We start from the raw sequence: 11,810 nt of genomic DNA, 5'->3' as shown, positions 1-11,810 counted from the left end.
TTCGCTGTGCTCAGCGTCCCCCCCCCCCCCCACACGGTGTTTCAACCAGGAAATGTCTCCATAAGGCGTTTCTTAAAAAAGTGCTCTTTTGGGTGAATAATTCAAAAGGCTGTGTGCTCTCTCCCTGTGAAGGGGCAATTTGAGGGCCTAAAAATACAAAGCATTGTGTTGGCAGACTCTTACCACTCTGCCACTTTACACTGGGCGGCAACAAGCCCCAGGGCTCTGTGTGTGTGTGTGTGTGTGTGTGTGTGTGTGTGTGTGTGTGTGTGCTGGTCCCTAATATGTCGGGTGGTGCCTAAATTCACTTCGGGCTTGTTTCAAAGGAAATGCCAAAACCCCAGACACAGCACCCTCTCTCCCGCACACATGTTTAAGTGTAATCGTAAAAAAAGTGGTAAGGTTAACAATAGTGTGAGAGTGGAGTGAGTAGGATTGGAGACAGAAGAGTAGAATGAGTGAGTGAATGCTGACCCTCTGCAGTGCTAATGCTGATGAAGTATTTTAGGAGTGAAATGCAGAGGAAGAGAGAAGGATTACCCTTGCCATGGGGGCATGTGTTGTTGTGGCACACTTCAGTGGGCACCCACGGTGTCGTGCTGGCACCCTTATGTACATCCTCCGGGCACATTGTTGTTAGAGGGACTCGGAGTAGTGCTGATGTATGAAGGAAAAAGAAAATCCAGGGCACTCTTCTTTTTAAAAAAAATGTACAGAAAGCCTTTATTTTTAATGGCTATATCATGATTGAAAACTTTAAAAAATAAGTGAGCTGAGTGGCAAACAAGTGCTAGTGCTGATGTTTTTTTGTTGAGCATGGCATGGAGTCCATCTTTAGGCCGTATTTTCTTATTTACTTATTCAGATAAACCTGAGGCTGCATTGAATTAGACTTGTGATGAATGCCCTCAACCTCCACCCCGACCTTCCTGATATCACAGATATCCGTGCCATGCTGCCTAACACGCCATTCACTCGAGTGTGTGTCAGTTTCTGTTTGACATGCTGCTTGGCCTCGCATTGCCACGTATGGCTTGGCCCAGATGTATAACAAGAAATTAATTACACACACACACACACACACACACACACTCTGCCCAGTGTCATGCAATGAGCCGATGTTTTCTAATCTGGCATGCGACGCGCCGTACTGGCCTGCCTCATTTTGTGGGAAGGGAAAGGGGAGAAAGTACAGTAGAAAACAGAACGCCACCGTGTTCTTTACACTTTTTAGCCCACTTAACAGAACGCCACCGTGTTCTTTACACTTTTTAGCCCACTTAACAGAACGCCACCGTGTTCTTTAAACTTTTTAGCCCACTTGTTTCCTATCAACACAACCCCCCCCCACCACCACCACCACCACCACAACCATTCACTCTCTCATCTCTTCTTCCCCTTCCTCATCTGTCTGTCCCTTGGTGAGTGTGTTTTTAGTGTTGCAGTGAGTACACAGCTTCTGTTTTGCATCCCCATCATGGCATGGCTCTCGCTCTCTCTCTCTTTCTCGCTCTCTCGCTCTCTCTCTCGCTCGCTCCCTCTCATGTGGCTCAGATGACTTCCTGTGACCGTACAGAGGGAGCCATGTGACCAGACAAGTTGGAGGAGGTGATACCCCTCCGGGAGCTTACCTGCTGTGCATGGAGGAAACGCTGTGTGTCTGTGCACATGTGTACATACGTGTGTGTGTTTGTTTGTGTGAGAAGTGGTTTCCTCTTGATTCATGCAAATGTTCCATGTGCTCGCTTCAACACTCTAGTTGTGTCTCAGTAGTTTCTGATAGCTTGGTGTAACTACCGTACCTTTGCCTTCCCCCCCGCCCCCCATGTTAAGTGACTTGAAGTTGCCCAAAGCAGCTTGAAGCTCGCTGAGAGCACACATTTTTTCACTCTTTTTTTTTTTTTCTGGCTTGCAGGAATTACAGGTAGACACATTTTCTACATTAGTTGTCGCTTAGGAGTAGACTTGCACATATGGGCTAAGCATGTGCAGAGTATGCAAAAAAAAAAAAAAAATTCACACTTTTCTACAGTTTTATTTTAGAATGCCCAGAGCTCCCAAACACCTTGGGGTTTGTTTCCATTCAGACCCTGAACTAGAAGACTCAGCACTAGGCCCTGCCTAGGGGGAAGCCATGCATGTTTTGACACTGGAAGAGAGGGCATGAAGGGAGGGAGATGAGAGAGGGAGAAGAGAGGAAGACGTCACCGCTCTGGCTCATGCTCCGACATGACCATCACATTCCTCAGACTGGTGAAAGCAGCTCAACACAGCCCATTTCCTGCTGCTGCTGAGACCTCTCTCTCTCTCTCTCACACACGCACACACACACACACACACACGCACACACACACACACACACACACACACAAAGGTGCGTGTGTGTGCACACATGCAGACAAACACAGTACATAAACAGAAATGTGAAAGCATACACATTTCATTTCCCAGGGAGGCTGTGATCAAGAGGCAATATAAAAGTCAAATAGAAGTCCAAGAGTTTTCTGAGAGAGACAGAGGGTTTGAAAGACGTGTAAAGACATTGCTGCTGACAACAACAGGCTTTTCAGTTAGCGGGTCTTTTGGGCCCTGCTAAGAAGGACAGATTCTTGGGAGACCACAGTGCAGGGGAGCCTGATTCATCTAATCTGTTTTCTGTGCCATAAGGCCATTAGTGGCACGGCCTGAGCAGAGCAGATTTAGTGCTGGTTCCATGGGACAGGAGAAGCAGAACAGCCAACACACACACACACACACCAACCACCCACCCGCTCACCACCCTTCTCTGCTGTGCTCTTAAAGATAATGCATTTTGCGTCACACAAGAGAGACACAGAAGTGCGTGTTGCGCACACACACACACACACACACTCAGAGCATACACATGTTTCACTTGCCCTGTGACGTCAAGCTGTACATGTACGCGTCTAGCTTATGCACGTCTTCTCGCCGACAGCTCAGAATAATTGACGCCCTGCAGTAGAGTTCCTTCCTTTCCACTGTGCTTGCCGTCAGTCAGTCAGTAAGGCGTACTGTGCTGCACAGCTGATCTGTAGCACTGCTGCCTGGGTGTCAGTCAGGGTGAGTGGTGGGGAGCAGGGGGCAATGGTCTTATGCTGGTTGGCTCATGCTCCGCACAATGGTCTAAGGCGGTATTTCTCAAGTGTGGTCCGGGGACCACTGGTGGGCAAACTAGCCCAAGTGTGAGCAGACGTGGTAAAATATAATATAGATGAGTTGTTTGCAATATTGAACCAACTTGTATGTAAATCCAAACATTTCTGCAACACTGCCTAGTGCCTATGTAAGCCATGCTAGTTTAAAACATATATATTCTCTGATACAATAAGCAAAGGTGCAAAGACAATCAAGGTGGTTCAGTGAGTAGGCCTATTGTGTAATTTACTGTTGAAGTAGGTCTACTTTTTTTTTTAGCTAGGTGGTCCGTGAGGCTTTTTTTTACTGATTAAGTGGTCCTTGGTCTGAAAAAGTTTGAGAAACACTGGTCTAAGGGAGTCTTTGCTGGCCATTAACACGTACACACACCCGCGTCACCCTTACACAGACTCCCTTATATAGATAAATGAAATGACACCCACCCACACACATTCAGACTTGCAGAGAGGCTCCTCTCGTATCTTGTGCATTCAGTCATTCATTCATTCAGATTTTCCATCTCCTCATCTCTCTCTCTCATACTCACTCATTCACTCACACACACTCACACTCGTACCTTGAGTTTTAACACCCTGCACAACTTGCATAACTTAAATCATAAACTCACCCACATTCAGCCCTGTGATGGCTTTCGTGTGTGTGTGTGTGTGTGCATGCGTACGTGCGTGCGTGGACCTCAGTGACGTCTCAGCCCAGTCTGAGTCAACCCTGCCTCTGGTAACTGCTGGGCCGCTGTTGGCTTTTCGCTGGCCATGTTTGTTTTTTTGTTTGTCTGTTTGTTTGTTTGTGAATTTAATAGTGCAGGACCTATGGCGGCGGTGCATGGATGTGTTGGGGATTTGTTTTTTTGAGGTAGAAGTGAAGTCAGGTCAGGTCAATGAGAGCGAGAGAGAGGCCTATGGAGGCTGCTCAGTGCTGCAGGTTTCGGTTGCTGTCCCGCATCACTGAAGGTCTCACTAACCCAAGTGTATGCAATAGGCTCTTTGCACGTACGGCTCGTTTATTTCCATTGTAGCCAGGTGTGTTTGAACCTGCCACTATTGTTAATGTAATTAGTGTTACGCGGACCCGGTTTGGTGTTGCACCTAGTGAATCAACACGTTACGATAAAGAAGGATTTATGCGATTTATTATTGGGAAAACAAGATATTCAGTGTCGGAGTGAAGATGTAAGGAACAGAATATAACAGATAAAGATGCTGTTACAACACAGTTAACGCTCCACCGGAAACAAAGCGGCCGCATTGAGAGCCTTTTGAGCAAGTAGCTAATTGTTTAGACTCAAACCCAGAGGCCGGTTTAACAAAGCTATTTTAGACTAGTCTATATTAGACCAGTCTTAATTCTGCCCATATACTGGCACTAGTCTAATGCAAGTTAGACTGTTTCACAAAAATAAAAACTGACCTATTTTAGACCAAAATAATTAGACACCTTACCCCCCAGGCTAACTTAGGTCTATACTATGTTATCTTACTATGTTATCTTGATTCCACAACTGATTTCAGTTGGAAATTTGTAACCTAGCCTAGCCTATTCTAAGCTTATCTAAAACAAAAACATTAAAAGAAAACCTATAAATTGTAGAGGATGAAAATACCACATCTGAAGTGTAATTTGTAAAGACATGTGCTCTATTCATCTTGTTTGACCTAAAGACAAGCATGTTCTGCTTGGGTAAAATCGAGTCGTTGGTTAGATGTGGTTACTCGGGAGGCCATGTTTTTTTTTTTTTCTTGAAAAGAGTCTTACTTTATCCAAAATTCATTGCACTATAGTCCTACTTTAGATAGTCAAGAGCTAAGCTATAGGTAAAGTCTATTTTTATGAAACCGGCCCCAATGTTCGTGTGTCGTTGTGTCTGTGTTTGTGTGTGAGCTTGCAAGTTTTTGAAATGTACAGTATTTTTAAATACGCCTCCTCTGCTTTGCGGCTCAGAAGAGAGACACATGTGGTTCTCCTTCTCTCGGTGTCTTCACTCCACAGGAAGTGTCAGTGTAGTTGTCAGTGTGTCGTGCTGTGCCATATGTTTGTTTGTTTGTGTGTGTGTGTGTGTAAGGGAGAGAGAAAGAGTGAGTGGAGGAAAGATATGGACGGGTTCTGCTGTGTGTGTGTGTGTGTGTGTGTGTGTGTGTGTGTGTGTGTGTGTGTGTGTGTATGTGTATGTGAAGAGAGAGAGAGAGAGACATAGAGAGGGCTGCTCTGGCAGTGAGGCTGCTTCTGACAAGTGTGGCGGCGGACACAAAGCAGACGGCCTAGAGGCACACAGTCTGACTAAATCCCTGCTGACACACACACACACACACACACACACACACACACACACGTGTACTTTAATACAGCACAGGACATGTCCACAGTAAAACATGTGCTCTCTCTTGTAATTGCTTTCTTTTTCTTTTTCTTTCATTAAATGTTCATCTTGTTTTTCAGTGCTTGCCTCTCCATTGATGCAACTCACCTACTGTACATCTCCCTCATCCTCGCACAGCCTTCCCCCATCCCACCATCTTTCTCTCCGTCTCCCCTCTTCTCCAGCTGTGTATGAAGGGTGGAGTAATCTCTGCTCGCCTCTACTCTCCGCTTCTCTCCTCTCCTCTCCGCTTCTCTCCTCTCCTCTCCTCTCCTCTCCTCTCTGCGCCTCTCCTCTCTACTCCTCTCCTCTCCTCTCTTCTCTTCTCTTCTCTTCTCTCCTCTGTGCCTCTCCTCTCCTCTGTGCCTCTCCTCTCCTCTTCTCTCCTCTCCTCTCCTCTCCTCTCTGCGCCTCTCCTCTCTACTCCTCTCTACTCCTCTCCTCTTCTCTTCTCTTCTCTCCTCCGCTCCTCTCCGCTCCTCTCCAGTGCTGAGGTCTCCCTCTCCCTCCCCCTCTCTCTTCCCTTTTCCCTCTGTTTCTTTATATATTGTGTTCCTATTCTGTATCCGATTCTCTTTTCTTTCATTATTTTCTCTTGGTCTTCTCTCTATCTTTCTGTCCCTCATGCTTTCTCTCCCTGTCTCTGCCTCTAACTAACAAGTGCTGTGGAGACTCCATTCCCCTTAAGCCAGACAGGGCCCATGTTTTAAAGCTGGCATTGAAAAAAAATTGCTTCCGCAGCATCCCATTTGTCTTACCAGAGCATTTTTTTTCTCCATCCCATTTTTCCTCCCCATTTATGCTTTTTATACCTCTCTCTCTCTCTCTCTCTCTCTCTCTCTCTCTCTCTCTCTCTCTCTCTCTCTCTCTCTCTCTCTCTCTCTCTCTCTCTTCTCCTTCTTTCTTTCTTTCTTTCTTTATTTATCACTCACTTGCTCTCTCCCTCTCTCTTCCTTTCTGTAGGCGTAAGGTGCTAAATCTGGAGTATGTGTTAATTTCTCAGCACTTTTCTCTTTCTTTCTGTCTTTCTTTCTTTCTTTGCCTTTGTCTGTTTCTATTCTCATTTCTTCCCCCCCCCTCTCTCTCCCCCTCTCCTTCTCCGAGGCTCTGTAGGGAGGGGGTTCTGCTGAAATTTTCAGCAATGTTGTTAGAAGAGGCTGCTGTTTAATGTAGAGAGCGGCAAGATTTTAATGGCCTCGGCCGCCGTCACCGTGCTAAAAGCCTTTTCGCCTTTACAGTTGCTCCTTGCCCTGATTTCTTTCTCTCTCTCTCTTTCTCTCTCTCTCTCTCTCTTTCTCTCTTTCTGACTCCCTCTATCTCACTTGTGATAGACTAGTTGTAATAGTTTTAATTTGTCCCCATCACTTGGATTTTTGGCATTGAATTCTTCATTAAAAATGTAAATACATTTCCCTCAAGATCAGTCCTGTCCATCCATGCAGCCACTTATCTGCCCACTCCCATTTCCTCAAACCTCAAAGCATGTGCACTGGCGGGCAAGGGCTGTTACATCCCCTACAGATGCTTGTGTTTTTCTCATGGTCTTAATTGTGTGTGTGTGTGTGTGTGTGTGTGTGTGTGTGTGTGTGTGTGTGTGTGTGTGTGTACAGGTGGTACCATGGCAAGCTGGACCGCACGATTGCGGAGGAGCGACTGCGCCAGGCCCGCACGCCAGGCAGCTACCTCATCCGGGAGAGCGACCGGCGGCCTGGCTCCTTTGTGTTGTCCTTTCTCAGCATGACCAACGTGGTCAACCACTTCAGGTGAGACACACACACACACACACACACACACACAAATGACATCTAGCACTTTGTAGTGTTCTCTGATTTGCACTATTGTTCTCCAACACGCACTACAACACCCCCAATTTTACAGCATATACCCCGTGTTACGGTTCTTAAACAGAAGTCTCTGTTCAATAAAGAACGTCCCTGTTCTCCAACCCAGCACTGTTCTCCAGAACACACTACTGCTTTACAACTCACACAGCTCATTCATCAAACAGGCCACTGTTCTGCAGCACATGGCAATATTCCACCAAACATGCCTCTGCGCAGCAGCACACATGTCACTGTTTTACAGTGCAAGCTACTATTTCTCTCTCACACACACACACACACACACACACACACACACACACACACACACACACACATACACATTCACATTCGTAAGCTACTATTTCTCTAGTCACACCACTGTGTGTGTACACAAACGGAGGCTGAGACACCAGCGAGATGAAATGGAGCTTACAATGGGTGGGTTGGTTTGTGTGTGTGTGTTGTGTTGTGTTGTACTGTACGTGGAGGTCACTTGAGTTGCCTGTTCTGCTGGGCAGCGTTGGCTGTGTTTTATTGTGACAGTGTTTTTGGCTGAGTACACCCGCTGCCTCCGCCGCCACTGCCACACAGCCTTTATGGCTACACTCATGATGAAGAGATTGGCTGGAGAGAACTCGAGTGGCTTTAGCAAAACAAGCACTTGGCAGCGAGGCCGCAACATTACGCAGCGTGATATAAAACCTTAAACACAGGCGACAGTTGCAAATAGAGATGTTTAGGCTAACGGCTTCAGGATGTGTTCATTCAGAGAGAGGTCCTTTCTCTCTGACTGACTTTCTTTCTCAGCCACTTTCTCTCTGACTTACTTTTTGTCTGTCACTCTCTCTCTCTCTCTCTCTCTCTCTCTCTCTCTCTCTCTCTGTCTCTGTCTCTGTCTCTACCTCTCTCTTTCTTTTTCTTTCTCACTCTGCCTCACTCTGCTCCTAGACCAGTGAGAGATGGAGGTGATAAGACAGATTTTAAACACGTGATATGGATAGAGGGTTAGTTGTGCCTAGTTATAATGAGCTTGATGAACTTGCATGTGTAAAACACACACACACACACACACAAACACTCCTACACCACATGGCCTCACAGGCCACTTCCGACGCCCCCGTTCAAAGTGACTAAAACGAGGCCAGTGTGATGGTCGTTACCTCAGCCACCTGCAGCTCAGAGAGCAAAAGCCCATGACATGTATATAACCTCAGTAAAGCCCAGCCAGTGAACTGCTCTATTCCACCATCTTGATATGCATCTTAAATCAGTAGCCACTGATATGTTGATGTTCGACTGCACTATATGTACTTTAAATACCATACTATATCATGCACATGTTGACGAGAGCAAGAAGTCAATGAGTGCATGTGTGTAAATCCTCAACGTGTGTGTGTGTGTGTGTGTGTGTGTGTGTGATCTCCGTAGGATCATTGCGATGTGCGGCGACTATTATATCGGCGGGCGGCGGTTCTCGTCTCTCTCAGACCTTATCGGCTACTACAGCTACGTGTCCTGCCTACTGAAAGGGGAAAAGCTGCTATCGCCGGTGGCCCCTCCAGAGGTGAGAGCTCTCTCTGTGGCACTGTGAAAAGCCCTTACGATAATACTCTCACACACATTCTCTCTCTCTCTCTCTCTCTCTCTCTCTCTCTGTCACACTCTCCATCTCCCTCCAGATACTTCACTCCAGTCCTTATTGCACACATCTCTCAATGCCTGTTCTGTACAGTCCCTCACACCCACTGTCCTCTCTCTCCCTGGGCCATCTCTCTCTCCCTCTTTTCAACACTCATTCTCTCTTTCTCACTTCCTCACAGACATCACACATCACACATTTGTTTTCACCTGTCAGAGGAAGTCAAGCGCACCATGTGTGAAGGACTTCACAGCATTTATCTCCTATCTATCCTGCGTGTGTACATTCAGCGACCCCTTTATAGCACGTCAGTTACAACTGTAATTTGGGAAAGAAGCTAGGCCTCTCGCAAATCAGTATCTCATCAAGATCATTCAGTTTATGTGTGTGTTTCTATGTATACCTTGTTTGTTTGTTTGTTTATATTTGTGTGTGTGTGTGTGTGTGTGTGTGTGTTTGCAGCCCGTGGAAGACAGGAGAAGAGTGAGGGCCATCCTCCCGTACACCAAAGTGCCAGACACCGATGAGATCAGGTACTGTCCTGTCAAAGTGTGCCATGCTCACCCGCCCACCCCACCTGTCTGGCCTGTCTAAGCCTTTAGATCAGACGTAATGCACACGTTGGCTTGTCTGATGTTCTGCTGTTCTCTTCATCTGTCTCCCTAAGCGCCACTTCAAAGCTACAGTATTTGAGCTATTAGTTTCAATGAGAATCCAGTCACGATCTGACTTTCCTTTATTGATCTTTTTATTTTTTTATACTATTTAGCTATTTTCTTTTTTTTTTTCACATGACTCCAAGCAAGGACTCTTTCAGCACAGAGTGTAGTTGTTTCTCACTGGGTGAGCAGGTTTTTGTGTGTGTGTGTGTGTGTGTGTGTGTGTGTGTGTGTGTGTGTGTGAGAAGAGGCCTGGGCTTGTGCGTCAGAGCCACAGCTTTGACGAGGTTTCCCTCTCGTTCCCAAATACTTCCCGACCTGAGACTCCAGTGCGTAATGTCAGCCTGCGTGTGCTCTGATTACGGGGTCGGCCTCTGCCAAACCCCCAAAGCCAAGGAGGGGATGAAGTTTCCCGTCCAAGCGCAGGCCTCTCCTATCTCCGGCTCAGTGGTTCAAATCTGGTCCCGCTGTGATCCGTTACCTCAGTGAACTGACCAGTTCAGCCCTCCTCTGTTTCCTGTTAAAATGCGCGGTGGGCAGATATGCCCTTGGTGTTTGGTGTCGGATACATCTCCTGTTTGATCATGTCCAGTCCCGGGGCGTAACACATTCACTGGCATTTGTTATCCATCTAAACAAATAAACAAAGGAAAACAAAACCTAGCAAGCATAAAAAAAGCTCAACATCACTACTTACCAAGCAGATGTCTGGCCGTTTCATATGATGTTTGACTCAGTAGTGATCCCTGTAGGCAAGTCCTTGATACTGCTAGAAAAAAAACAGTATATAATGTGACCCTCCAAATTCTCTGTATTCAGATTAAAATAGGATATTTTTTTCAAGTATGACCTCTCCGTCTCTTGTTTTAGAGTTATGAACACGATGAGATACTTACATGCTGGTATGTTCTTGCAGTTTCCTGAAGGAGGACATGTTTATCGTTCACAATGAACTGGATGACGGCTGGATGTGGGTGACCAATGTGCGCACCGAAGAGCAGGGTCTGATTGTGGACGACCTGGTGGAGGAGGTGGTGAGTGTGTACACACACACACACACACACAGACACAGACACACACACGCGCACACACACACAGACACGCACACACACAGACACGCACGCACGCACGCACACACACACAGACACGCACGCACACACACAGACACGCACGCACACACACACACACACTTTCAAGCATAAAGACCAGACCCAGGTGTAGGTTCCCATCTGAAGTGTCATTGTTGCATTGTCTTCCCTCCGTAGGGACGTGAAGAGGATCCTCACGAGGGGAAAATGTGAGTGCATTCATCCATTTGTGTGGCTCATAAACAAACACACACTTAAGGGGTGTTCCACGTTGGCTAGAAATGGCACAGACTTCACTCGGCCTTGTTTTGTATGTGTACTTATGTTGATTTCCGCAGTTTGACTGTAAATAAGAGCGATGTAGCCTGCATGTTTCTTTGTGTGCAAAATCCTGCTGTAATATTTTAGCTCTGAGAAGAAAATAAATGAACTTGTAAGAAGGGAAGTGCAGTTGCTTGATTGGTTGCATACAGCTGGCTGGTTGAACACAGTATACAACTTCATTGGCTGTATTCGCTGGAGCATCGTAGCTGTGTTCTTTATTTTTGTTTCGGTTATCTCTTCAGTTCAGGCGCCTTCTTTGATGCCTTGCTACGGGCATCTAGTCATTCTCCCAATCCCCTACAGAAAGGGGTTATACTCAGAGCCGTCATCCACAGTCATCCTCCTTAAGAAGGTTGTTTTGTTTCTTTCTTTCTTTAGCCATAGCTGATGTGATTTTGGAAAAATAAACAGGGACAAAACCGACATGCAGAAAATGACAGTGTGCACAAACACGCTTCAGTCTGATTGGCCTTTATTAGCTGACTTCACATTGATTTGTCAGTAATGATTTCCCCTTCAGTGGCTTGTGCTTCTTTAGAGCTGTGTGTGTGTGTGTGTGTGTGTGTGTGTGTGTGTGTGTGTGTTTGGTGTTATAAATAGTTGTGTGGATCTGTGTGTGTGTGTCTGTCTGTGTGTATGTGTGTGTTTTGTGTGTCTAAGTGTGTGTGTATGGTGTAGTGCTCTCACGTGTGTGCGTGAGCAAGAACAACGTCAGAGCGCCAGAGTGCCGCGGGTGCTGAGCAGAAT

At 46.4% G+C, this 11,810-nt stretch overlaps 1 protein-coding gene across 1 annotated transcript in view; it reads left to right on the top strand.

The window, feature by feature from the left end:
* Window positions 1-11,810, top strand: part of rasa1a (RAS p21 protein activator (GTPase activating protein) 1a) — a 34,042-nt gene that overhangs the window by 10,934 nt on the left and 11,298 nt on the right. Inside the window, exons 2-6 of the mRNA XM_042099912.1 lie at window positions 7,141-7,293; window positions 8,782-8,917; window positions 9,455-9,525; window positions 10,568-10,685; window positions 10,917-10,948. Of these exons, the coding sequence (XP_041955846.1) occupies window positions 7,141-7,293; window positions 8,782-8,917; window positions 9,455-9,525; window positions 10,568-10,685; window positions 10,917-10,948 (510 nt within the window). The remainder of the gene's footprint in view (window positions 1-7,140; window positions 7,294-8,781; window positions 8,918-9,454; window positions 9,526-10,567; window positions 10,686-10,916; window positions 10,949-11,810) is intronic.

Source organism: Alosa sapidissima, chromosome 8 (assembly GCF_018492685.1).
Source record: "Alosa sapidissima isolate fAloSap1 chromosome 8, fAloSap1.pri, whole genome shotgun sequence".
Classification (NCBI taxonomy): Eukaryota; Metazoa; Chordata; class Actinopteri; order Clupeiformes; family Clupeidae; genus Alosa; species Alosa sapidissima.
The sequence above is the reverse complement of the archived record's forward strand: the minus strand, read 5'-3'. Positions and strand labels throughout refer to the sequence as shown.